At 41.5% G+C, this 27177-nt stretch overlaps 10 protein-coding genes across 10 annotated transcripts; 4 read left to right on the forward strand and 6 right to left on the reverse strand.

Moving 5' to 3' along the window:
• Positions 1 to 88: 88 nt before the first annotated feature.
• J7T55_010242 (uncharacterized protein) lies at positions 89 to 586 on the reverse strand (the record flags this gene model as incomplete). Its single annotated transcript, XM_053131447.1, has 1 exon — positions 89 to 586. The coding sequence occupies one exon, from the start codon at positions 584 to 586 to the stop codon at positions 89 to 91; it is 498 nt and encodes a 165-aa protein (XP_052990668.1).
• An 847-nt stretch (positions 587 to 1433) lies between these two features.
• On the forward strand, positions 1434 to 2735 carry J7T55_010243 (uncharacterized protein; the record flags this gene model as incomplete). Its single annotated transcript, XM_053131448.1, has 2 exons — positions 1434 to 1539; positions 1705 to 2735. The coding sequence occupies 2 exons, from the start codon at positions 1434 to 1436 to the stop codon at positions 2733 to 2735; spliced, it is 1137 nt and encodes a 378-aa protein (XP_052990669.1).
• A 452-nt stretch (positions 2736 to 3187) lies between these two features.
• Positions 3188 to 4372, forward strand: J7T55_010244 (APH-domain-containing protein; the record flags this gene model as incomplete). The annotated part of the gene is made up of 1 exon (XM_053131449.1): positions 3188 to 4372. One exon carries the CDS (start codon positions 3188 to 3190, stop codon positions 4370 to 4372), a length of 1185 nt encoding a protein of 394 aa, XP_052990670.1.
• A 636-nt stretch (positions 4373 to 5008) lies between these two features.
• J7T55_010245 (glycoside hydrolase family 79 protein) lies at positions 5009 to 6748 on the reverse strand (the record flags this gene model as incomplete). Its single annotated transcript, XM_053131450.1, has 2 exons — positions 5009 to 6261; positions 6337 to 6748. 2 exons carry the CDS (start codon positions 6746 to 6748, stop codon positions 5009 to 5011), a joined length of 1665 nt encoding a protein of 554 aa, XP_052990671.1.
• A 693-nt stretch (positions 6749 to 7441) lies between these two features.
• On the reverse strand, positions 7442 to 9353 carry J7T55_010246 (uncharacterized protein; the record flags this gene model as incomplete). The annotated part of the gene is made up of 5 exons (XM_053131451.1): positions 7442 to 7771; positions 7955 to 8200; positions 8297 to 8565; positions 8619 to 8710; positions 8848 to 9353. The coding sequence occupies 5 exons, from the start codon at positions 9351 to 9353 to the stop codon at positions 7442 to 7444; spliced, it is 1443 nt and encodes a 480-aa protein (XP_052990672.1).
• A 1169-nt stretch (positions 9354 to 10522) lies between these two features.
• Positions 10523 to 12909, reverse strand: J7T55_010247 (uncharacterized protein; the record flags this gene model as incomplete). Its single annotated transcript, XM_053131452.1, has 5 exons — positions 10523 to 11466; positions 11537 to 11849; positions 11900 to 12367; positions 12441 to 12468; positions 12551 to 12909. 5 exons carry the CDS (start codon positions 12907 to 12909, stop codon positions 10523 to 10525), a joined length of 2112 nt encoding a protein of 703 aa, XP_052990673.1.
• Positions 12910 to 13746: 837 nt separating this feature from the next.
• On the forward strand, positions 13747 to 14629 carry J7T55_010248 (uncharacterized protein; the record flags this gene model as incomplete). Its single annotated transcript, XM_053131453.1, has 2 exons — positions 13747 to 13810; positions 13890 to 14629. The coding sequence occupies 2 exons, from the start codon at positions 13747 to 13749 to the stop codon at positions 14627 to 14629; spliced, it is 804 nt and encodes a 267-aa protein (XP_052990674.1).
• A 253-nt stretch (positions 14630 to 14882) lies between these two features.
• On the reverse strand, positions 14883 to 16010 carry J7T55_010249 (nad-binding rossmann fold oxidoreductase family protein; the record flags this gene model as incomplete). Its single annotated transcript, XM_053131454.1, has 1 exon — positions 14883 to 16010. One exon carries the CDS (start codon positions 16008 to 16010, stop codon positions 14883 to 14885), a length of 1128 nt encoding a protein of 375 aa, XP_052990675.1.
• A 1395-nt stretch (positions 16011 to 17405) lies between these two features.
• Positions 17406 to 19057, reverse strand: J7T55_010250 (uncharacterized protein; the record flags this gene model as incomplete). The annotated part of the gene is made up of 5 exons (XM_053131455.1): positions 17406 to 17562; positions 17764 to 17859; positions 18033 to 18372; positions 18537 to 18749; positions 18871 to 19057. The coding sequence occupies 5 exons, from the start codon at positions 19055 to 19057 to the stop codon at positions 17406 to 17408; spliced, it is 993 nt and encodes a 330-aa protein (XP_052990676.1).
• Positions 19058 to 19267: 210 nt separating this feature from the next.
• On the forward strand, positions 19268 to 20066 carry J7T55_010251 (uncharacterized protein; the record flags this gene model as incomplete). The annotated part of the gene is made up of 2 exons (XM_053131456.1): positions 19268 to 19300; positions 19374 to 20066. The coding sequence occupies 2 exons, from the start codon at positions 19268 to 19270 to the stop codon at positions 20064 to 20066; spliced, it is 726 nt and encodes a 241-aa protein (XP_052990677.1).
• Between the last annotated feature and the right edge of the window lie 7111 nt (positions 20067 to 27177).

Here is a 27177-nt window from a genome sequence, read left to right on the forward strand (position 1 = left end):
AGAACACATCTCGCCCCTATTGTTGTGAGGATTAATTCACATCTGCTCATATATGATCCTAGAGATCTATGTCAGGCCGCACCAACATTCAAGCCTTGCTCTCCTTCAACTTCTCCGCTGCGATAGCCGCTAACCCGCCGAGGCTGTCCGCCAGCGGCACACCATACCGGCGGCAGACAGCCTGCACGTTACCCCTCTTCCAGTAACCCGGTTCACAGCCCACCACAGCCTTGCCGGAGCGGGCACAGAGCCCTAGCTCCAGCAGGCTGACGGGCGCCTTGCTCTCGCCATGGAAGAAGACGGCGATGACAGTGGCCCTGTCCTGGCTGCCGAGCTCCCACTCGACCTGGGCCTTGAAGCGGGGGTCGAGGTCGACGTCTTCCTTCCACGTGCTGTCCCACTTAGGCTGGAAAGGGTCGAAGATGGTGAGGCTGGTGGTGGTGAGGCGCTGCTTGAGTGCGGCGATGAAGCCTTCTCGCCAAGGTATCTCTGTTGGTCCGGCGAGAAAGACGGACCGTGTAGGATACGAGGGCTGCTGCTCGGAGTCGTTGGGCGTGATGACTTGGAAGACCGGCGTTGAGGCCATGTTTAGTAGGGGCTTGAAGGACGATATGCGATGCGTGGGGACAAATCTATACATAGACTAAGTAACCAAAATACAAAGGGTGCCTATCTCCATATACTCTGAATGGGGAATTGGCTCCGAACTCGAGGTGTCGATGTCATCGGGACAGAGCCCTACCATTCATGTAGTTCAGCCTTGTCGGGCGCCGATCCTTGCACGGTAGAACTGTCAGCATTTGGTTCGCCTATCACTACAGTCCATGCCATATCCTTCTACAATGCCTAGATTCCCTGCACGCCGACAATATTGGATCTGTTCAATTACTCCGTAGTCAAGGCTTGTGGCAAGCGAGGTCAAAAGAATTGCAGGCCACCACCATAAATGACAAAAAAAAAAAAAAAAAAAAGGATGGGTGGTTGAAGGAGCAACCGGAGAGAGTCTTGCGGGCCTTACATGATTTGATTTGATTTGACATGGGATATAGAAGTCTTGAAATCCGACTGAACCCAGTCCCTCTCGATAGCAACTGAAGAAAAAGTCAGGTAATCCTATCTTGTCTTACACATTATCATCTTATCTCTGACCTGCGAGATAGTTGCCGGAGATGTTGGTGTCAATCGGCCGCCGCCGCCGCAGGCTCTCAGCGGCGGGCGCCGAGACCAGTCACAGGTACAAAGACGCCTCCCTAGCTTACGCTATATAGGGGCTAGGATCCGCCCCCTGAGCTTCCTTCTTCGATCCCTCTAACTTGCACCTCTCAACTATCACCTTCAGCACGCATCCTTTCATCCCTAACCAGCATATAACATCTTCTTCGAAAGTTAACAACATCGCCATTGCAAGAATCACCTCTTGAAATAGAAGGACAATGTCTGCCATCACTGTACAGCCTCTAGACTTCTCGGGCCGGTCAGCCACCAATGGGCCTCATCTGGGTGCAGTTGTTTCAAACGTCGACATTGAAAGTATTACTGGTAAGATTCGGTGAAATTATTGATGCCAGACCCTGTGACATGCCTATGTTATGTGTATCACGAGAATCATACCCGTAATGCCCACCCCAGGGCTAAATCGGTAACCTCGTTGGTAAGTATTCCCAGCAGGCGCCCTCGAATGAACACCAGCTGATGAAGATGCAGATGATGAATTTGCTGTCATCCGTGACGCGCTCTTCAACAATCAGGTCCTGGTCTTTAAGAACCAAAGCCATGTAACTCCCAAAGCTCAATACGAGCTCACCCGGCGGTTCGACCCTGAGGCCAACTCATACGGCCACGGCAAGACGATCGACGCGAAGCGATCAATCCTGCATCCCGACCTCAAGACAGCCCCCCATCAGCCGCAAGTCCAGGTCATCGGCAATGGATTTGTGTCCGAGTACGAGGGCCTGAAAGACATCAGGCTGCGCCATCCTCACCACAAGACCTTCCATGCAACCTCGATTCCACCCGAGGACGACCTAGACTTTACCAGATTTTACAGGTGGCACATCGATGCTGCTTTGTACGGGCTTGCTCCGCCTATCGTCACTACACTCCTTGCTGTAAAGGTGCCTGGAGGCCGCCGACAGATCTGCAGATATGACGATAGCACCGGCGACGAGCTGGATGTTCCGCTGGGCACCACGGCATTCGTCAGTGGTTTCGACATGTTCGATCAACTGTCGCCCGAGGATCAGGAGTTCGCCCGGACCACAAAGGTCGAATACGCTCCCCATCCATACATATGGATGAGCAGCGCCAAGTCGCGGTCCACTGGGCTCGGGCTTGTGAGCGAGGGCAAGGAGGTTCCACTGGACCAGCTCCCAGAAATCGAGCAGGACAAGATCCAGATTCTGCCAATGTGCTGGCGCAACCCAGTCAATGGGAAGCTGGCTCTTCAGGTGCACCCGTCTGCTGTCAGGAAGTTGCATCTGAAGGATGGGACTGTTGTAGACGACCTCGAGCAGGTCAGAGAGACTGTATACCGGCTACAGAGGCCTGGTATTGCTCCCAACAAGGTCTATGCGCACGATTGGCAGGAAGGTGATTTTGTTCTCTTCCACAACCGAGGGCTGTTGCACTCTGTTGTTGGGGCCTTTGCTGAGGAGGAGGTCAGACTGTTCCGTCAATGTAATGTTGCCGCGAGTTACCTGCCTGAAGGCCCGGTAGAGGTCGCACAGGCTGCTTGAGTCGTACTGCTATGAGATTGTGCATTCCTATAACCACTCGAATTGATAGCTGAATGTAATTTTGTCCTTTAATTAAGTTTGCAAGCCAACAACTCGGCACTCAAATTTCCGCATGTTTCGGCAATATTGTACTGTATAGCATCTGTGGTCCATGGCCGAAGCAGACGAGGATTACGTCTCTTTAGGGTGCATGAGGAGAGGTTTTGCCCTAGCCACGATGAAAATCATAGGAGTCTAAGCGTGCCCACGATGAGTCGAAATGATTCATACTTAAGCACTAGTGCATGTACAGTTAACAACCTCTCATGTTGGAATACGTGAGCAATGCCTCATCCTCATTTCCCAACAACAACAATAAAAAGCAAATCCACCACACCTCGCATGGCACGAAATCAAATTTCGCTCTGATCAACCGAATTTCACAGTAAGGGCTCGCAATGGGCACACCGGCGATGTACCTGCCCCCGGTGCTCTCAGATGGAACGATCCAAGCTCTCCTATCTCATCTCAGTCTCCCTGCCGCCAAGGTTATCTCACCTTTAACAGCAACTGCTGCCTACCATTCTATATATCTCCTCAATTTCCCTCCAGAATGTACTTCCAGCCTAGAGCCAGCCGAGGTGCGAGAGCCAGACGGCTCAGTAACCCTCGTCCTCCGTGTCTCGGGCAAACATCTCCCCCGCATCAAGACCATCAATGAGGTGTCAGTCATGAGATGGGTCAAGGAAAACACCAAAATACCTGTGCCGGCAGTAGTACGCTTCGACGCCTCGGAGGATAACCCACTGGGCCACGAGTTCACCTTGCTGGAGAGGGCACCAGGCATTAGCGTCGACAAGGTCTACGACCAGCTCGACACGGCAACGAAGCACTCCCTGATCTCGCAACTTGCGGGATTCCTGGCACAGATCCACGCCCACTCATTCGATTTGATAGGAGGCATGCAGCTCTCCCACCAGGACGGGGCCATTGTCCCTGGGCCAGTCCTCGACGAGACATTCTGGCAGGCCACGGACGTGGCCAAGTACTGGCCACCGGAGGAGTCTGTGTCGACGCTCAACATCTCCGGCCCGTATGAAAGCTACACGGCACTGTGCGCTGCCCAGATGGAGCGGCTCATCTACGCCATTGAAAAGCACGACTCGTTGGCTTGGATCCGTGAACTGGTGCCCCGGCTGCAGACGTTCGTGGACCTCCTCACAAAGGAGCAGGAGAAAGTCAAGGATATGAAGCTCGATGACGCGAAGATCGTGCTGGCGCACAAGGACTTGCATTTCGCCAACATCATGTTTGATCCCCTCACCGGGGAGATCACTGGCATCCTGGACTGGGAATTCGCGGGCACGGTGCCGGCGCCCAGGTGGAATCCTGTACGAGCGTTCCTATGGAAGGGTCAATTCACGGACGAGGCGAAGGCTGAGAAAGAGGCTCTGATGATTGTGTTTGAGCGGATGTGTAAGGAGCGTGGGATCACGGTGTTGGAGGACGCCGAGGCAAATTCGCATCAGATGGCTATGCAGGACGTTTTGCGCTATACGAGAGCCATCGTGGAAGTCTGCCCGCGGGGTGAGAAGCAGGATATGGTGGTAGTATGGAGAGAAGCGGTTGAGGAGGGACTGTCGAAATTCAAGATATGAAGCTGACGTATTCAACTTGACTCAGTCAGACCAGTCTGGCGCTTCCAGAGGCGATTACTGTTAGTTGCCCTAAAATTCCCCATACATTCAGAAACTCGTCAAATTAAGTCACTATGTCTCCGGCCTTCCTGGCACTGGGTAAGCCTGCAAACAACAAGAATCCAACGTAGTGAGATAGTGTGCTGGGAACAATGCAGGACATAACAGCTATGAGATCCATGATGCAAATTGCGGTCGCAGGGCTCACATTTAGTTTCATTGTAACATAGTCTCGGGGAAGTCTCTATGTAGTTTCTAGAGCGTACTGCTTCCAAGGCTCGTTCACAGACTTGATAACGTTGTGAACGATAGCTTCGCTATCTGAACACACGTAAAACAAATCTTAGAACTTGCTGGATCGCACTGAGAGACCACCAAGTAGATTCTTTTATCTCCTTCTCACAGCAAGTTTCCGTTTGAGTATTGCAAAGATGTTGCATTACTTGGTTTTGTGTGTTGTCTTCAATTTGAAAAGCTTCATTTTGTGCAGCACCTTGGCGCTCAATACGAAAATTATAGGTAAGGTCCAAAGTGGAATGGTGCCTATTGTATAAATGATATTCAACTCATGCAGCTAGCTAGCTGGACGGGCACACTTTATAAGCCATACACGGAGCTATCATTGAGGAAGATCAGCACAGCCTCGCTTCCTCTCACCTCAACCAGACCATCCTGCCCGATTTCCTCGATGTTGAGTTCACCGATCGGGTCACCGTTCTTGAAAGACTGCCCTGCCCAAGTGACATTTTCCGTCTTCCCTTCATCGACATATGGAGCTGTCATCCGCTTAAGCTGGGCCGGAGACTCCAGATCTTGCGTATACTGCGATAGATCGACTGTGACGGTGAAGTCCTCCGTTGAATTCTTATAGAAAGGCTTCATATTAATCAAGGCAATTTTGCTAAGGACATCATCCTCGTAAAAGGCGTAGGAGGAGAAGCTGTCCTTGTTGACGCCTGCGGGTGTATCAAGGGCACTGATCTGGACTCCTGAGCCGCCGAGAGCCTCCGTAATAAAGAGGAGGCTCACAAAGCTGGGTAGGGCACGCGGCTCGCCCCTCTTAGAACTGTTTCGCGGGTAGACGAAGCTGTACGTAGAGAACCCAGGTGTGCCGTTCTCCCCAGCGCTGTTGGACTGATCGGCGCTCTGAAAGACCAGCGTCGCGCCCTGGTGGAGGTGAACAGAAGACGCATTCCGCGCGGCGTAGATTAATTCCATGTCTGTGACCCACAGTGCCTGCGCAAAAGTGTCCGAAACGTTGGGGGCACCTGAACAGGCGATCGAGTTAAACTCCCCGATGACCCAGGTAGATCCGGCATCCAGAGCTGCTTTTGCGGAGGGGTAAATCTCCTCGTCCGCGTAGCGCAGGAGGCCAGTGTGGTTGAGAATGTTGGGGATTGTGGCCAGCGCTGCGCGAACGGGATCGCAGGTGGCGAATTCGTACGAGTGGATCGAGTACTGGGCGACCTGGTTGTCCGAGTTAATACCAGCGGGGATGATGTCTGCTGGTCTGACGTGAAGTCCTGTCTGGTCGGTAGTAGCCGATGAAGCCCACCAACGCTCACTTGCGAAAGCAGTTTCATTTGAGCCCACTACTCCGTTCACTGCTTGGTCGATTTGCGCTGTCCAAGACTTCCATTGAGCAACATAGGCGTCTGTGCTATAGTTCCACCTTGAGCTCGGGTAATTCGTTGGCTCGTTCCCGAGCTCGAAATACTCAATCTTGTCCTTTTGGTACTGGACAGAGGCCACGGCCATGCCCTGGGCGATGTCGATGCTGTTATTTCCGAAGTTGAGGGTCGACACGAATTTTGTACCCTTGGGGAAGTTATCCCAGCTCTGGTCTTGGACTTATCAATTACTTGGTCCGGGGTACAGATCATTCGAGCAATATTGTGCAGTAAAGTGACTGTTGATTTACGTACAGTATTCAGGTCCAACGGTAGTTCGATACACGCCACCAGCTGCGTTGGTTGTGCGTACTGGGTCACCCGCAGAAGCATTGAATATCATGCTATCCTGAGTGATACCCCCGGGACGGATGATGGGCTCGGCACCTCGCTCGATCAGTCTTGAGAGGAGCCCAAAGGTGAGCTCATTCGGCTCGGAAGCATTTCCAAAGAACTCTACCCAGAAGGCAGGCTCGAAGGAGAAGGACTGGAATGAAGGAGAATGGGGAATAGAAGCGCCTGCGGCCGAAGTAGGTATGTTAACTTGCACCGCGCCATCGTTAGAACTCTGAGGAAGGGCAGTGGAGCTCCCGACAGCGGTCGTCAAGAGCAGAATGATTGCTTCAGCCAGCGAAAGGTATCGCTTCTCAAGTGTGGAAGACCTCATTGTAAATTAGCAGCAGTCGCACCCGTAAAATTAAACAACATAGTAGCACTCACAGAGAGGCTCACTTTGACTGTCTGGTCATTATTCTTGGACGGGCGGTGTCATTTTCTTAAATATGCGCCCCCTCAGGCATCATGGATACGAAAGAACACCAACCGTGATGTTACATTGTCATAAATGCTAATGGCAAAGTATCGCGCTACATGCACGTATGCGCGTAGTGACGTGCTAAACGATCCATGATTTTGCGGGGATTCACGACATTCTCTTGGGGCGTCGGCAGCGGAGATTTCGACCGAATCTAGGGTGATGCTCAGGGGAACCAGCAACTTAGAGTGGAGGCTTCGGCTCCCCCATCCCCGGATTCGCCATCTTCTGCCTGAATTTCTCCGCATTGAAGCTCCAGCCAAGATCCCTCGGTGCCAATTCCAAGCCGCGCATAACCAAAAATGATTAACCAAGAAAAGGTCATGACCTTGCCGGCGCTTTCGGAATCAACAAGACCGAGCAAGCACAACGTCCATCTGACTAGTCGAGCTGCCATCCTCGCCCTCGAAACATAGAAGTGCATTGCGCGCACTGATAAAACGCAGCTACTCTGCCTGTGTCCTGTTTCTGTATCACCAACGCGACGGTGGAAAGACAAAGACATTAGTTCTACCATGATGCCCCCATGTTCCATACCATAGGCGTTTAGTCGCCCTCGCTTGACAATTTCAAGTTTCTGAGTTCTTCCTCGAGGTCTGCAAGAGTGCGGAAATCCTGACATGGGCCGCCAGGGCTCAGCAATCCATCCGGGTCTTCGATGTGGAAGACCTCGCCGTTTTTCCAGACCGTAGTTCCAAGACTGTTCTCATACAGTCTATTGATGGGAGGATAGACCATAGGTTCAGGACGATCTATTTGGCCACGGGCCATCTCAATTTCGTTGATGCTTTGAAGAGCTCCAAAACCCTCAGCGCCAGAGACATTGGTTGAGTTTTCCTCGTACAATTCAAAGAATGGGAGGCCAGCTTGAGCATACTGAGAAGAAGAAAAGACCCGAGTTAGTGTTTCCCAATGCAAAAGGTAGACGCAACAGCAGCTTCATACTGTGTCCGGATCATTTGACCCCAAGACATCAGAGCTTTCCAATTAGAGGAGGGAAGAGCATAGCTGCTTTGAAGGAATCACAAGTGAGTTAACAAGTCTTTGAGGCGGTCTTACAGTGTCTGCGTTGATAGGACATGCGGGTGGCTCCAGGCCAGTGATACGGCGGAAGGCCAGGTTGTTCAGAATTTGGACAGAGATGGTGATAGTCAAGCCTTTGACCCATTCTTGAGGATTGTGGGTGTCTTGCCGGATATTTTGTTTGATCATCCCTCCAGCAGCAATTCCGAGCCGTTCGTCACGAGTTCGTAAGGGGAGAGCGCCGCCCCCTCGCAGTCTCAACCCCATTTGGAAGATATCACCCTGCAATGGATTCAATTAGGTTTAGTTGAAGATTCCTGAGTCGAGACTTTCCTCAGCGTGCAAGCACGTGAGAAGTCACTTAGAGGAAATACTCACCGTCTGAATGTTGTAATCACTGAGGGTCCTGTTGTCATCTTCATGAAGTTCATAGTATGATTGTTTCAGCCTCCTGAAACCAGGCTGAACAGTTGGGTTAAAAGTGCCTTGATACATCAGCTTCTGCAGCCCAGGCGGGAGTCCTATCATATCGTGCAGACGGTCCATGAAAGCAAACAGGTCATCGTCTGGATAGCATCGCACACGAAGATGCCTGTTTGTGAAATCTTTTACGAAGAGTTCGAGGGGCGGTTGATCCTTTGGATCACCTTATGTCTGTCAGCATGCGGGATAGTCATGTTCACAGAAAGGAAGCACGTACAAAGAGCAGGTGTAATCTCGAACATTAGCCCTCCGGCGACCTCCTTGCCAGTGAGCTGGGCTTCCACAGTATAACTATGGCCAATGGGCATTCTGATGAAATTTGAATACAATTAGTAATCCCTGATTTGACTTGTGGGCAGATGGCGCATTGTGATTGAGGCTGGGGCGGCCCGCATGGACTCAACTATGCGAGGGAATAATTATGATTTCCTGCTAAGGCCACTTACGCCACGAATTGCCGCACGATTGAAGGTTCAATAGCCATACCATCGAGCCAGAGCTGTTCCGGCACAACAACGTAGTCTTGAATGGGCTTGCCTTGCTCACGAAGCCTCGAGCGCCGATGCTTGGTTGCGGTGTCCTCATCCGCGTGCTCACCTGAGACAACATTGACACCTCCACAGTAAATCTTGATCATGAAAGGTGCGTCTGCTTTGAAGCATATCCACATGGCTTCTTTTTGGTGCATTGGGAAGAAAATTCCTCTCTTGTTCATCATACTTGGTGGGAGACGGGAGGCATAGTCTTGAACTTTATACAGGGGGAAAGCACCGAAAGAAGGAGGGAGTTGGGAGAACGCTCCGTTGCCAGGAACGCGAATGGTTCGCTGGAAGGAGATGGTGAGGCCTTGAGGCGCTTTGGTCGAAGGTAAGACGCGGTCGACGGCGATGGCATCGGCGGCTCCATTCTTGTTGTCGGCTCCGATCGAGCAGCGATACTCGATCTGAGCCATCTTGATAGTTGAATTTCATCAATAAGGTCGAGGTTCAATGTCGGGATGTTGATGAGGTGTTAATATGGGGTTGATAGCGACGCTGGGTGTAGAGTTCAAGTCAGATAAGAGAGAAAGGCATTGAGCAGTCCAGCAAGAAATCAATCTTTTCATCAGAGGCGTCGAGTGATGCAATCTGAATTTTTGAGAGTTATTTATGAGGACAGAGTTGGGGAGAGTTGCCTTGTTTTGTAGCGACTAGTCCCAAGCCTGATGCATACGGTCCGCGGATGAGCTCAAAGAATGTAACTTGGGAAATACAGCTCGCCTTAGTCCAACTAAGACCTTTCACATATGCTGAAGGAAGCATTAGACCGCGCCGTATTCACAGTACCTTAGAGACAACCGTTTACGGCGACGGTGACGGTGGTTGCCTCAACTCTGTGTAAGCACGACCACTGTCATTTCGCGGCCTAGAGAATCGTCAAATGCCTTAGAGCTGTACCATTCTAATCATGGAGCCAGTATCTTTTGGCATCGTTTCACCTATTAGCCGTCAATCATTCTTAAACCAGCTCGTTTCCCCTATGATCAATCCATCTTGTCTAAGGCATTGTTTGCCTTGTGGTTCTCATGTCTCAGGCTAGGTAGATAAGGAAAGGGTGAGTCAAGCGGCTCTATTTCACAAAAGACATGATGAAACGGGCTGGGACCAAATAAAGCCGCCCTCCTCTGAGGTTTCAACATTTTCAATACCTTATAGACAGCTTTTGCAAATGATAGAAAGGTGACAGTCGCAACCCTTGAAACGGTCCCTTTATTGCATATTCTCCTTCTGCCAAAACATAGGAGGAAAGCCTGTTCAGATGCCTTCAAGCCAGAAGAGGTTTGAGTGAAACCAGCAAGTAGAACCTTCTGTCGCACCGAATTCATATCGACGAGGAACTCAGAGAAAGCCCCTCTAAACACTGGCTAACTTCATGCTCAAACTTTCTGTCCTCAACGACTTACACATACTGTTTGCCGAAGGGGCTCGAACTCCAGACCACAACTAGCACCTCCGCGTTCCTAAATCTATCCACCCGTCATATGTTCTTGGGGCAAGAAGTGTCTCGAAGAATATGATGGATCTAAGACCAGATTTTTGCATATTATCTGGCTCTCTATCTCCTTGACCTCAATGCCCTAAATCACCTAAAAACATTGTTTCGCTCCAAAAGTCCGTCCCAATAGTCCCAGTCTACCGGCCCGGCAGCGTCCATGTCCCCGCTGAGGTTGCGAAAGATGCTATCAAACTGTTGATCAAGACCCGGTTGAAACGAGCTTGCGTTGACTTCAGGAGTCATTCCGTACATATAACCCATACTACTGTACCCGTTCCTCGAATCGACCTGTGTGGCCACCCCGGCCAGTTGGTGAAGAGCAGACGCCCCGGGAGGCATCGGCATTGGTGCGGTCGGGTTGGTTGACGATGTTTTAGCCGGCATGGCCTTCATGGCCTTCCGCTCTCGAAGCTTTGCGATTATCTCCGGGGCTGGGATCGGCTCCAAGTTGCCGTGTGCAATATTTGCCTCCCGCGCCTCCCATGCATGTAGCGTCAGCTCCCTAACAGCGGCATACAATTCGTTATTGGTCTCTTCTAGGAGCGATGGTCGGTGCTCATACATGTCAGCCACCAGTTGCCAGGCCTTGTTGGTCAGTATAGCATTTGCATCTTGAGTTCGAGAGGCTATCAGCATGAAGACGAAAGCATCGATCTGAAATGCGTTGTCAATGTGCCAGGAGAAGTTGTCAAGAGTCTTAGTGGATTTGCCAAGCACGTCATACTCGACCATCTTAACGCTGACTTGAAAGAGTATGTCTCTCTCACTCTGCGGTATTGATTTTCCTCTGTCGGGGTACTGAGAGGGATGATGAGCCATGAGCCTCATCTTGCAGGTGGCTGATCTCACACCACCTTCAGCCATCAGATGTAATGGAATAGCAGGGTCAAGATGCTTCAGATAGTTCTCATCCATATGAGCTTCGAATTGGTCGATGAGCTTGTCTTTCTCCTGAACGGGGACGGCAGGGTCTTGGAACGTGCTCCCATGTCGAACCATGAATTCGCCAACCTCGTATCGGCAGAGACAAACTTGATTTGCGGTTGTCAGCAGTTGGAGGTAGAGTGTGCCTGTCCCAGAAATCAGAAAAGATACACTTACAGGTCATCTCTGTTGGGCCTTTGTGTATCAGTGGCATCTCCTCCATGTGTGGATTTAGGTCAACATCATTCAAATTTTCAGGAAGGGGGAAAGTGCCGATGTCGTGGAAAGCAGGCCGCAACCCAATGTGGTGATGACTGCGGCCGTCAATCCAGACAATTTGCCTCCAGAGACGTCTACGCAATTGCGACATGTAGACCGAGTCATTGGGCGAATCACTGACAGTTTTCCCAGTCAATCTAAGGCCCAATCTCATGGCGACTCCGGCCAAAAGCCAGAAAGTTTGTTCATCGTAAATTTGGCGGGCAGGAAGCTGTAGAGTAGTGAGTATCAGCACGATATTGCAAATAAAGGCCAGCCTACCAAGAATATGACGAAAGCCTGGAGCGTGACTAGGTTCCGAGATTTCATGAAGGACGCCGCTGCCAGAGCTTGTTGACATGCTGAAAAGTACCGGGTGAGCAGCAGGCTTTTCTGCGCGTCGAACTGGGTCTGGCAGTCCTCTTCCTTGAGGGACATGATTGCCGCTGCGTAGATGGCGAACAGTAAGGCGACCGATGGCTTGGGGACGGTGTCGAAATCCTTGCTTGCTTCGATGATAATCGGCTGGACCGAGGGTGCATGTATGACCTTAGACATAGGATTCACATTCTGCAAGAAAGCTTGCCACAGCATGAAAGCTTGCATCGGAGGGGGATGCAATTCGCGGAGATCAACGACATTTCGAAATGCGGAAAACAGTAGTGCACTGGGATCACGACTGGAACCATACTCTGCCGAACTAAGAGTGTCGTCCTCACTGGAGGATTTGGTGGCCCTCGGGTCTTGGAACTGATGAGCGAGGGGAGGGCTTCAGTCAACGAATCTCGAACGAACATGTCGTGAACAGGCATTGGGAACCAACCTCGTCATTCAAGCCGGTCCATAGGCTTCTATGGAAGCATCAGTAAATAGTTCAGGAGGGCTAGAGGGCTGTGGCAGAGACCGGCGGGCGCTAGAAGATGGGGTTCATACTGGCCAAATGTTGGCACTTGCCGCTGGGGTCGCGATTCCTCGGGGCTGGAAGTGCTGTCCAGGGTCCTTGAAGATACCGAATAAACTCCTCGAGGTGATTCTGAGGTTCTTGTTTTCTTCAGGTCACCGCCGCCTGGGGAATGTTTTCGCCGTCGTTTGTATGGTTGCCTCACTCCGGGGAGACACGAAACTCCAGCGCGAAGACAGCCACTACATGGGTTGAGCCGATCGCAGCGAACCTTGCGCTGTTTGCAAAGAACACACGAGTACTCATGCCGGCCTTCAGGCCCTCGCGCCTGCGGCGCAGGAGTAGCAGTTGTTTCCGGTGCCGGTGTCGCTGGTTGGGAGGTTGAAGCCATGTTCGAAAGTAGACGCAGCCATCAGCAAAGGATGGGCAGGGTGCTTGGCCTCCAAATCACAACTAATGTAATAGATGGCCCATTTCAGGAGACAATAGCCCAGAGAGGAAATGGAGATGGCTTGCCCAGATTAACGAGCCCCACGTTGACCAAGCCAGCAGCAATATGTCGGGTAAGATCAGGATCAGAAGTCCGGTGGAAATTGGTGCCTAGTGTTGAGGCCCTGTCCAAACAGACCCCCCACGGTCTCACCTCAGGCAACGCGTTTACTACGGCCCAATCTCACCTCGATATTTCAATATCTGCAGTGGGGAAGAGAGATGGGACATGAGCACTACAGAATCCTACCGAAGGCGATGATTACCTTGCCTTCACGTCTTTACCAAGCTTCTATGGACCAGATATGGAAAGTAGTGGCGTATGCATGTGCCTAGGGGGGCTTGGTAAACTAATTCGGCTCCCCTTCCACCTCCAGCTTTTCGTGCGCATCGCCCCAAAGCAATGCGTCCGAACTCAACCCGGTAGCCAATTGCTCTACTCTAAAGTGGGCTAACTTGACTTTTGGGCATATGCATTCTAGTCTTTGTACTGCTCTCGAGCCCCACTGTAAGTAGTTACACAAGCAACTCCGGGCTTCTTAGTACTGATCACGGACTTCTCCCTCGGACCCCGACCGGGCTAGCCATCCGGCTTGACGTCGTCTCATGCCAGAAAACGTTGCACGAACATGTAAGACAAGGAGCGCGAACACGCGGACGTTTACGTTGCGCCTGCATCCTTTCTGTTCTCCGGAATGTCCCAGCCCTAAATTTGAGACTCAAGACGCTGCCCGCCAATATGGTCAAGATTCTCTGCCTTCACGGTCAAGGAACCAGCGGCTCAATATTCAAGTCGCAGTCAGGTTCGTATTTCAGATACAAGCAACCTCAAAGGGTTTCTGTTTGCCCTCGTGCTATTCTCAACGCTGACCAGACCTCAAGCCTCCTTCCGCGCCAAGCTTCCAACTGACTGGGAATGGGACTTCCCAGATGCACCCTACTCGGCTAAGGCACACCCTGGTATCGATGTCTTGTTCCGCAGCCCGACATACGCCTGGTGGCTGGCTTCACAAGACATCGTGAACGCTGTGCGTGCTGCTCACCTATGGCTTGACGAATACATCGAGGACAACGGTCCTTACGACGGGGTCTGTTGCTTTTCACAGGGCTGCTCACTCGTCGGCACCTATCTCTTGTACCACGCCAAGGAGAACCCACAACTTCCCCTTCCATTTCGATCGGCTGTTTTCATCTGCGGAGGGCTGCCCCTGCCCGTGCTAGAGGACATGGGACTTAATGCGCAGGGCGCGTATGATTTGAACCAAAGAACTGTGGATCAGATGAAGGCTAAGAGCGCAAAGTTGTATGACCTTGAGAATTTGCCCAAGGGCCAGGGACTGTGGGACTACACCGCGGATTTAGAGCACAAAGCAGACGAACTGCCCGATGAAGCAGATTGCTTCGGACTAGATTTTACGACATTTTCGAAGGACATCAGGATCAAGATCCCAACTGTCCATATTGTCGGGGCGAAAGATCCGAGGTGGTCGGCGGGTGTCCAGCTTGCGTACTTTTGTGATGATCGGAAGATGTTTGATCACAAAGGAGGCCACGACATACCAAGAACAACTCAAGTCTCGTTGAGTATCGCGGAGTTGATCAACGGAGTTAATGGAGTCTGAGGTCTTTTTTCTGACTGGATAAACACCCGATGTATTATATCAGCGTGATAGATTTATACTTCATAGAACTTTTAACCCGCCGATTGGCTCATAGAAAACTGCTTGTGTATTGAAAGAAACGAAGTGCACTTCTCCAGATTGAGTGAGTCACGGGTATTTATGGTAATGCTTGAATTTCTTTTTCATATTTATCCTCACTTCTGTGCTCAGATGATTGCCGTAAAATTCAATAATATTTAGAAGCAGGCGGCGACTAAATATGGCTCTTCAAGTTCTCTGTTGGGGTCTTCCGATTCCCAGTCTCGTCCCATTCAATCTTCTTCCCCGTCCTTAAGCTCTCCTGGAGCGCTGCAGCAATTTCCATACCCTTGACAGCCACATCGAGCTCGTAAGGCAACGATTTGTTATCCAGCACTGCGTCCGCGAAGACCCGCAGCTCAGTCACGAAAGCTTTTTCGTAGCGTTCATAAAAGTCAGGCATTACGTCGTTGCCAATGCCGTTCTTGTCACCTGTAGTAATCAAGTCTCGGTGAGGGTGCAGGTTGATCTTGAGCATCCCCTCTGTGCCGATAATCTCCGTGGGGTTGTCAAAACCATGATGCATTATGCGGGAGAAAAAATAATACGAGATGGGGGCAACTGCGCCAGGCGACGGTGGATACCATTCTACACAGCCGGTTGCATTGTCCACATCGGCAATCTCGGCCAGCTTGTGGTGTCGCGCAATGTTGCCAATGGCATGGCACGACTTTGGCCGCAGGCCGTTGCCTAAGAACGCAAGGGTCAGGTCGATGTCGTGCACGGCGGTGTCGATGAAAATCCCGGGATTTCCCATGACGTATCGATGGTAGAAAGGGCTGTCGTCGAACATGTCCCTTGTCTCGCTGCGGACAACAACTGGGGTGCCGATCTTGCCAGATTCAATGGCCTTCACAGCATTGAGGTAAGAATCATCAAATCTCCTCGAGAATGCCGTCATCACTTTGATATGTGCATTCTCTTGCTTCCGGGAAAACTCGACAATATCACGGGCTTCAGCCACTGTCATAGACAATGGCTTTTCGCACAATGTCGATAAGCCGCGTTTGATGCACTCCCGGACCTGATCATGATGGAATTTTGTGGTCGAGGCGATGATAACTGCTTCAAGACCTGGCTCCGCAATCATTTCTTCGAAAGTCTTATAAACGTTTACACCGTAGGGGATCAGATGCTCATCAGCCCATTCCAGATCTTGAGGTGCTGGAGAGCAGACGCATAGCAGTTCGGTGCGGTTGACATTGTGCAAGGCATTGAGAGCATGCTGGCGCCCAATACGTCCAATGCCGACGACACCAACAGCAAGAGTACGAGGTTTGCCTCTTTTGCCGCCCGATGCCATGTTGTGTTCCTGCTAGAGGCGTTAGAATTGTTGTGTGGCTGGCACAGATCACATAGGCGCTCACTCACTTAGTTCAGGAAAGCAGAAATGCAGCTCGCAAGTAAAGTATTTCCGCAATGACCCGCCTACTTCAGATCAGCTCAAGGACTCAGGAGACGTGTGAAGACAGCAAAATACACGAGAAATAGTCTAATATAACGGTGACAGTGGGGGGTCGTGATTCGTCGATCTCGTGTAGGACCTCTGTACCAGAATGACCAAAGCTGTTCATGGAAGACAAGCACAGATTGGAATCCGCACGAAAGAAGGAACGTCATGTCGTGTTTATAAGTGTGGCTACTGTGTCAGAAGACATGGTGGTAGTCATGAATGATCGTGGACAGTACCAAGAAGATCTACCCCAACTCCGCAGCACCTTCCAGAATGGCTCACATTTGGCAATAGTCGGCGGGAATAGACCTCTTCGGAAATGCATTCCGAGTTTTTTGCCGTTTGTTTCGCGATCGCTCGCCGATATCTAACTAGGTGCACGCAGGCCGGTGGTCTGTCACCCTTTTCACGCGTCACACAGCTTTTCCTTGAGCCCGACTTTTGTCGCCGTGCAACTCCCAACTGCATCGAAGAGCATGCAGACTGGAATGTCAGGCTCTTGACTTGAGTGATATATTGTGAGATCTGGGACATAAGGGTTAAACCCTGTGTGGCAGCAAACAGTGCCACCGTTTCGTTCATGCTCTCAACCGGCTGAAATGGAGCTGGCCTTCTTCCGTGTTAATGAACGTTGAAGTTGTGGAATTAATATGATGCCACTGTGTAAAAGTGCAGATGGGCTTCATTCCTATTCAGACCCGGTGTTTAAGAATTAATACTGGTGTGCCTGGGTGGGCGTGGCTCCCAGGACCTGCTCAAGTGATAGTGTGAATGTCTCTTCCCCGTGAGAATGATGCTGGCGTTAATACAGGCATATATTACAGTAATCCAGTTGTTCATAGCTTATTGTCTATTGATCATCGCGTGTGAAGAGCCGGGAAAGAGCACCCTGGAACCACACAGGTGACTCACGCCGACGCCGACGCCGACGCTCCTGGTACCGGATGCCGAGGCTGCGACTTACAGGAAGGGCAATGTGGCCGTGTTGTGGCAGCTTGAATCTGATGAGACGAAAGATAATTTTGAGAAATGCAATCTATCGCCATAATGAATGCGCCACAGCGCCATAAAAAGAGAGTGATGTATTGGAGTGTGTCCAGACTCCAGGCGCCAGCTCCGTCGCCCATGAGGGCGAGTGACACATGATGTGAGGAGAAAGGGGAATGTCAACATCCAAAAAGCGAAGCACACCACCGCCATAAGCAGTAGGTGCAAGTTATCCGAAGACAATCTTTCCTGGAGATTTCAGTTTGTTGCTACTTCGCTGAAATGAGGTTTCAATTTTGGGTTCATAATGCTCGAGACTCGATCTCGCTTGGCTTGTGCTGACGGTGGGGACCGCGCGGTTGTTGCCTGGAATGATGCATTTGCTCTGGACCAACGCAGCCACTCGAACAGAACACTACCTGGATACGTTAGACCGATACCAGAAGTCTATGGCCTCCTGTACAGGAGTAGTCACCTCGTAATAGTTCTAATTCCAAAGAGTGCAAGTATCCGTCCCAGGGACATCATATATTCACTTGGGTGATCGACAAGAAAGGCTTGCTGTATTTACAAAACAGCCTGCTTATTCACTACCATTCCAGTCCCCAGAATATACATTGAAATCTGGTCGAGTCCCACCGTATCAATTGTTATTCGGTCTACCCCAGTTCTGATGAAATCAGTGTTCGTTGACCCCGTTGCGCCGCTGATGCTATGATGCAGGGGCGAGAAACATGAATGGCCCGAGAACTGTTAATATTGCGCCCCCTTCCCAATTTTCATGAATCATACCATGCCGTTTATAAAATGAAAACAACAATCCAAAGGGCGCTGAGAACCCCTTCCAACGAGTTGAAGAGCCGCAATGCTATCCATTTCTCTTACCGTTTCCTCCCTCCTCCCCCGCTCATTTTCCCCAGCGCAGGGCTGACCACCATGTTACCAACCGCAACTTCAGCGAGGTGCCTCATTGCCGCGTATTTGACACCACCTCGCTTTTTAGGCTTAAGAACATGGTCCACGACGGCAGCTCCGAGGGCAGCACTCGCAACCTTGGTCCCCTTGATTTGCCAGGGCATCTGTTCTGTCCCAACCTTCATCAGAGCGACGCCTCCAGCCTGAAAGGCGACCTTGGCAGCGTCCTCCCACGGAAAATCTTCCCAGGGCATCTTATTTGTCTTGGGCTTGGGTTTCGTTTGTCGGCTGTTATGGGATAGGCCCCTGACTGGACGGGGCCGAGCACGCGCTCGGGACGCAGTATAAGATGATCCTGTTCGCTTCATCTGTGGACGGCGAACAGCGTTCAAGTAGGAAGAGCTAGCTCGGGATGGTCTGGGCCGAGGGCGGCTGCTGGCTTGTGAAGTTGGTTTAGAATGAGATGTAGATGACTTATGTTTGTCGGTGTGGTCGTCTTTATCTTTGTCTCTGGAGTGGGAATGAGAGTGCGGGTGCGAGTGCGAGTGTGATTGTGAGTGCGAGTGAGTGTGTCGGGGAGAATGATGATGTCCGTGAGTGCTGCCGTGAGAGCGGGAATGTGTGTGTCCGCTTTTCGAAGATGAGCCAGGTTGAGAGCTGCCATGTCTCGAATGGCTCTTTCGATCTCTGTCCAGATGATTCCTCACTGGATCTCGTCTCTCGGATAGGTGTGAGTCTAGAGGATCGTCTTCGGATGATAGATAGTATTTGTCCCTAGGATCGTAGTCTGTGTCTGATTCAAACTGACTGTCGTGGTTGTCGCTTCCCTCGGCCTTGCTTTCCCGTCTCATGAGGGAAGTCTCTGAAATGCCTCTCTCCAGCTTTGGGCTGAATCCACGTGGATGAGCCGATCTTCGACGAGTTGACTCATCTTCGCTGCTGATATGGCTATCCAGATAGTCCACGCTGGCCTTGGGACGTTTTGGCGAGGGCATCACAGAGATATTGGCCAAGAAGAAGAGATATTGGAGGAAAGAGGACAACTGAAGTAGTACGGAGGATATTTGCTAGGCTATGAACCAAGACGTTGTTGATATTGTCTTTGGTACAGCGGGAGAGGACTCCTAATGCGGTTGGCAACGCATCCGGCTTCAGAACGGCAGGTTCTGCTTCTTTTGTAGAAACTAACACAGTAGTTGTGCGCCATGCAGATCTGCATCAAGGGTCCCGGTATCAAGGTGGGTGGGCGCCTGCCCACTGGATGGCGCGGCGAATGCGGGCTGATGCAACGCATGAGGAGCATGTCACCAGAGCCCCGAGGACCCGGACCCTCCAACGCGGCAAGAGGCGAACAGCATCACTTCTGCCGGCATTTGGCAGCCACTGTTCGTAAGGAGGGGAGGGGCTGAAGGGCTAGAGGGGCCACAAAGACCGTGGAGTGAGCGAGGTGTGGGCGCGGGTGCATGGTTGGCTGCTGGAGCGCTGAGGAGCAGGGTTCGTCGCGGACTGATGTCATCTCACGGACGGTTTCTCACCACGATCCTGCACGAGCATCTCACTCACTCCAACAAGCCTCCACCGTTCTTCCCAGTCCCCCCAAAGACGCTACGAGACATAGTCCGTGTCTTGCTTGTGAAGCTTGTCCACGTTGTGTCTCATGCCACGCGGAGCCAACCGCCATGTCTAGTTTCAAGGTTGAGAGTGACACCCACAGCGATGGTTAGCGGGTTACTTACCGTACAACTCGACGAAGAGGTGTTTCCACGCATCGTGTCGCTCAGTAGAGATCGGCTGCGGCTGTCTCTCCCTCAAACTAGATGTCAGAAAATGGGTCGGGGTTCTAGACAGGTCGCTGCAAGCCCGCTGCGGAACATCCCCCCTTCTGCCTTGACATCATCTGTCCCACCTCCCAGCTGCAGCTCCAGCCACTCCCATCTGGCAGCTGCAGAATCGCATTACGTTGCATTGCATTGGCACCTGTTGCAGGTTGTGGCTGCGAAATAGGAGAAAACCTTGATTAGCTTGCTTAGCTATCAAAACTCCTAATTCCTCTTAAAGGGAGGAAAGGCTTTAATTATAAAGCTATAACCACTATTGCCTTATAAGTAATAGATACTTTTTTATAAAGTAAAAAATAAGTAAATATTTTAAAGTGTATTTTTAATTTTCCCCTTAACTCTAAAAACCTTTATAAGTTTTACTTTTTTTATATTTTTTAAATTTTTTTTTAGCTATTTCTTCTAAATTACTTTATAAATTACTATTTAATTAAATATTAACTAATTTTATTAACTTTATTAGCTTATAATACTTATTTTAAAAAAAAGTTTTAATAAAAATATTAATAATATTAAATTTAATATTTATATAATATATAGTAATATCTTTAATTTTTACTATATGCTTTTAAATAAAATAATAATAAATATTAATATACTTAATCTTACTATAAGCATATAAACTTTAAGTAATTATAATTACTATATTATTATTAATATATATAAATATAATATTTATTATAAACTTTAGAAAATTAAAAAAGTTTATAAATCCTTTAATTTAAATTAGCTTTTTAACTAATTTAGCTATAATAATATACTTAATATAAATTATTAATAAAATTACTATTTTCTATTACTATAAATACTATAAAATTAGTATTTTTTTAAAAATAATAACTTATTTAATAGTAAATTATTTAATATTAAAATATTTAGTAAAATTAAAATTAGTAAATACTACTAAATTTATAAATTCTCTTTTATATTTAATACTAATATTAAAAAATTTAAAGAAATATTTATATATATAATTTAAAGTTTTATTATAATTTTTTAATAAAGTAGAATTATATTAAAAATAAAATTAATTTATAAATATAATATTTAGCTATATTTATAATATAAAAAAGTTAAAATATTTACTTTATTTTTAGTATTTTTATAAAAATTTTAAATTAACTAAATTTTAATTTTTTTATAATACAACTTTAAATAAAAATAAAGTTACTTTCTTAAATAGCCTTTATTATTTAAAATATTTAAATATATAAGCAATATAATAAGCTTAGTATAATATAATTTTATTAAACTTTTACTAAACTTATACTTTTAAATAAAGCATTATTTTAATATTATTTTTTATTTTAAATATATTATAAAGTTTTTCCTTTAATAATATTATTATCTTTATTAACTTAATAATAATAAAAAGATTATTAATCTAAACTTTAATAATAATAATACTAATTAAATTAATAAAAATATATTTATTAAAAAGTAATTTTTAAAAACTTTATTTTATAAGCTTTATAAAAACTTTAAAATATTATTTTTTTAATACTTATTTAAGCTTATAAATAGTTTTTTAAAATTTTTAAATTATTCCTTTAAAAATTTTCTATTCTATAAAAAGCCTTATATAAATAAATTCCTTAAAGTTCTTATTAAAAAAAACTATTTTAATATTTATAATATAAAAAGGCTACTTTAAAATTATAATAATAGTAATAATAATTCTTTATAATATAGCTTTAATAATAATAATATATATTTTATAATAATTAATATTTAGTTTTTACTAAAAGCCTTTAATATAAAGTTAAACCTTATACTTAATAATCTATCTATTAATAGTAAACTATTTTATCTATACCTATTTAAATATAATAGGTATAATTCTTTTAAATATACTATTAATTAAAACTTTTTTAAAAATCTTATTTTTAATAATACTAGCGCACTCTTCCCTTATACCTTTAATTTATTCTATAGTATTAAAGCTTTTTATTACCTTAATATAAAATTAAAAATTAGCTAAAATATTTTATTAAATAATAGCTTATATATTATAAAGAGAAAAGTATAATACTATATTATTATTAAAAAAAAGTTCTTTTAAAAAACTATTATAATTACTATCCAATAAATTATTATAAATAAAAATATTTTAATTAAAAAAGCTATTAAAACTTTTAACTTAAACTATATAAACTTCTTTATAATTAAACACTTTATTTATATTATTTATAAAACTTTTAAAATATACCTAATCCTATTTTTAAGCTCTAACATTATTATTATACACTTAAAAAATATAATTTATTAAAAAGTTATCTAATACTAAAATAAAAATAATAAAAAAATATTAATAATTATACAAATACACATATTTAAATTATATATTAAAAAAGAATTTAATTTATAAAATATTACTAATAGCAGCAGCTATTTAGTTAACTTAAAATATATTATAATTCTACATTTAAAATTTAAAATTCTGCTAAGCAATTCTATTATATACTATATTAAGCTGCTTATTAGTAATATTTATTAATATAATAGCTTTAATATATTATATAATTTATTAATAAAAAACTATTTATAACCTTTTTAAAGCATTCTATATATATAGCTTGCCTAGTTTAAATATTACTAGTTTTTATAAATAAAAAAAGTTATATTTAAATATTATTCTTATTTAATATTCCCCTTTTATCTTAGATTAAAGTTAAAATTCTACTATAGGCCCTAATATACCTATAAACTTATACTTTTATAGTTAAGCATAAGCTAAATCTGCTTAGTTTTTATAAAGCTTAAGTCTTCCTATATTTAAAAATACTTTTTAGGCCTTAATTACATACTATAGGATAGTTTTATTATTCTTATTAATCTTTATATAGGTTATAGGTTTTATAATATAATATATATAAGGGTTATAAAACTAATATATTTATTTTAAATAGCCTAAATTAGTATAGGATTAATAAAGTTTACTATTATTAGTATTTAAAATTACCTTTTCCTTTTTTACTATAAGATAAATTGTTTTAACTAAACTGTTTATTAATATAAACGTATAGTTTAATTTAATAGAGATATATAATATATATAAAAGACTATTGTAAATCCCCTAGGTTTATAAATAATAATTATACTTTTTAATTTATAAACTTTATTTTAATTTATATACTTTAATAATTTGCTTAGATTTAATAGCTAAATATGTGTTATAAGGTGTGTTTTTATTATATACTTTTATTATTATTTAATAGTGATAGCACTTTTAGTCTTTAAGCACACCTTATTATTACATAAGCCTATTGGTTCGCTTCTATCTTCACTCTCTACTTTGCTCCTTAGCTTTATAGCGAACTTAAGTATATTCAGCTCTACTAATTTTAAAATAAATCCTTTATCTAATTCCTTTACATCTAATACACATTATAAACTTTATATTTCTATTTTTATTAATATATTTAATAAAAATATAATAACCCCCTTTTATTACGCAAAAGTAGTATGCCTTGCTTTTATACTTAATTACTTTATCCTTTAAAATCTATTAAAAAATAAAAGTAAAATTAATTAAACTAACTTTATTAGTAGCAATTATATTATTATCTGCTATATTATTAAACAAAATATATAAATTATTAAACAAAAAATTATTTATTATAACTATATAAATAATAGCAGTAAAGAATTTAAACTTAAAATTCATTTATTAGTTATAATTAAAGCTTAAAGTTTTAAAAGTAGCATTATTAATACTATACTTATTATTATAAAGCTAATCTTTTAAAAACTAAAAAGGGTTAGCGTTTTATTTTAATAACAAAAGAGAGTTATTAAGAAGCAGATTTTCATTATTATTCTTAAACTTATAAAAAACATTTTTATTATTAAAGGCTATATTACCTTTAATTAACTAAATTTTATTTAAATTTAAGCAATAATTAGCTTTATTAGCATTATTATTATTAAACTATATTAAAAATTAATCCTGCTAATACTTTTGTTTTTTCCTTTAAGTAAAGATTTTACTATTATATAAGTTTTTTTTTTTATAATCTTTTTATACTTTAGCTTTACTAATATAAAATACTTTATACTTTTCCTTATTTTAAACTTTATAAATAGCTTTACTATTTATTTTAATAAACTATTTTAGCTAAGCTTTAGGTATATAAAGCTTACTAATATTATAAGCTTTAGATAGAATTATTACTTAAACTTTAGTTTCCTAAACCTATTTATAATTAAGCTTAAGCTTAATATTATAGGCAGCTTATTATAAAATTATATTCTTATAAGTTTTAACTTACTATATAAATACATTAAAAAATAAAATTTCTAAAAATAATAAAATACTTTAAGAATTATTAAAAGTAAATATTAAAAAAATAAATAGAAAATAGTATATAATTAAGTAAATTTTAAATTAAATAGGAACTTAATTGCAAAAAGCCTTTATTAATAATTAATTCTTTATTTATATACTATATTATATAGCTTTTAACTATAAATTTTTAAAAAGTTTAGAGTTTTATGTAATAATTATAGCTAATTCTTAATTAATAAACCTAATAAGCGGGTTTATATTTAAAGAATATTTAAAATAGTAATATTCTAAATAATATATAACAATAATAAATTAAAAGCTTTATAGCTATTTTAAGTAAATATTTAAATTAACTACTAAAAAGCTATTTTAAGCTAATACTATTTACTAATAATAAGCGTAATTTATATAGTTTATCTTTTTAACTAAAGTAATAAAAGTATTACTTTTAACAGTTTATTTAAAGTATTGCTTATTTAGAATAATAGGAGTATTAAATTATTTAAATTATTTAAAGTAAAGTGTTGCTTTAGTTATTTTAATTATTTTTTTACTTTATTATATAACCTGCTTTTATTATATAGTAAATCCTTTTAAGTTTGCTTTGCTAGCCTATAGGGTTTATTTACGCTTTTAAGGGATTAATAATGCTTTCTTAATTTTATTTCTGTTATATTTGTAATATTATTCCTTTTTTTTATTACTTTTTTGTTTTTAAAGAATTTAGGTAAGTTTTTTTTTTTTTTATTTCTTTTTATATATTTATTATGTTTATTTCATTAATAATTATATTATTATATATAAAGAAACTGCATTTTAAGAAATCAAATTAGTATAATTAACTATTTATATTTATTAAATTATTAGGTTTTAAAATTATACTTTATTTATTTTATTTTATAAAAGAATAGTTTTATTAAATAATAAAAGGTATTTCCTATTATTTTACTTATATTAAGTAAAATAAAAGGTATAATAGCTTTAAAGTGCTAATAAGTATTTGTAAGTTTTAGTTTTTCTTATTTTTCTGTTTTTTTTTTTCTAACTATTCTTTTAGTATTTTAAGTTATTATAAAAGAAAAAAAGTTATATTTTTAGGAGCTTAAGGCTTAAAAAGCTTTATATAAAGCTTATTATTAGGTAAGTAAGGCAATAGCTTATTTAAATTATTTACATTATTAAAGGGAGTTTTTAGTTTATTGTAGGGCTAATTTAATAAATAAAGGTTTAGCTATTTTAAATATATTTAAAAAGGCTAATTATATTAAAGCTATTAATTAAATTATAGTTAAAAAGTTTAAAGCTATTTTTAATATTTAATAAAATAAGGGTTTTAGTATTATAAATTAGGGTTTTATAATAGAGTTTATTAATATAGATTTTTTTAGCTAGTTATTTAGTAGTATATTTGAAGTGCTTTTTGATAATTTACTAAGTTTTAGATAGGTTTTTATAAATTATTTTTATTATTATAATTTTCCTATTTAATTAAGTATTTTATTATTTTTTTATATATTTAATAGTTTAAAATACATTTTACTTTATATTCCGGTTTATAATTATTAAGCTTAATATTAGTAGCTAGCATTATATTAGCTAGTACAGGTTTTAATATAGAAATATAGAAAATTAGGTGGATTTTTATTTTTTTTAATAGCATAAGTTTATAATTTATTTTTAATATTTTTTTTTTAACTTTAAATAATTTAATTTTTTTAAAATTGAGTTTATTATTAAATTATTTAGTTTTAATTTGTTTTTTATAAAGTAGGTAGATTATATCTTTTCTTTTAAAAGTTAATTTTTTTAATTTTTATTAATTTACTTATTTTACTATATATTTTTAGATAAATCTTAAGTTTACTATAATTTTTTTATAAATATTTTTAATTTATTTTATATAATTAATAGCTTATAATATTTTTATATTAAAAATTAGGTATTAATAAATATTTAGATTAAATTTATAGTTAATATAAAATAGTAAAATATTAATAGTATATATATTTATACTATTATATACAAATTATATTAACAGTAGTAATAATATTTAATTATTTTATTAATAGTTAATATAATAGTATATATATTATTTTAATATTTAGTTAAATTATTTTATTTATTTATTTATTTATAAATATACTATTATTAAAAGTTTATATTTAGCTTTTAATTATTTTATTAAAAAAAATTAAAAGTTTAATATAAATAGTTTATTTTAATTAAATATAATTTTATTTAATAGCTTATATTAGCTAACAATTATCTTAAAGAATATATAAGTAAATTTTTTTATTATACTAGCTTTTTTATAAAGTATAAAATATATATATTTTATAAATTTATTTATTATAATTAAAATACTATTATAGCTAATTTTTATTATTAATTCTTTAAATAGAAAAAGCTTAATAATAAAATTTAAGCTAATTAATTTTTATAATTTATTTAATATTAGTAATAGTTATAATAGCTTATATAGCTTATATTTTATAAGCTTACTTTTATTATAAAAGTTATATTTATTAATAATTTAAGTTATTTTTTATTTTATATTAAAAAAGTTTTAATATTATTTTAGCTTTAAGTATATAGCTTAAATATTTTAATAACTATATACTAGTACTTTATAAAGTTTTTTAATAATTTTTTTTTAAAAAATTACTAAAAGATAATATTTTCTTTTATAAAATAAGGTTTTATTTATATTTTATAGCTACTTTTTTTTATTATTTAGGATATTTTTATAGTTTTGTTTTACCTAATTAAATTAATTTATAGCAAACTATATTTAATAGGCTATTATAATTTATTACTTTAATAGATTATTTTTTAATTAGTTTATAATAAACTACCTTTTTAAGTATTTTATATTTAGGCTTTTATTTAAGTTTTTATAAAATATTATATAAGTTTTAAGTAAAACCTTTTACTAATAGTTTAATTATTTACTAAAAGTATTTACTTTTTTATTTTTAAATTCCTTTTA

The sequence above is a fragment of the Diaporthe amygdali genome, assembly GCF_026229845.1.
Source record: "Diaporthe amygdali strain CAA958 chromosome Unknown NODE_26_length_719862_cov_65_716256, whole genome shotgun sequence".
NCBI lineage: Eukaryota > Fungi > Ascomycota > Sordariomycetes > Diaporthales > Diaporthaceae > Diaporthe > Diaporthe amygdali.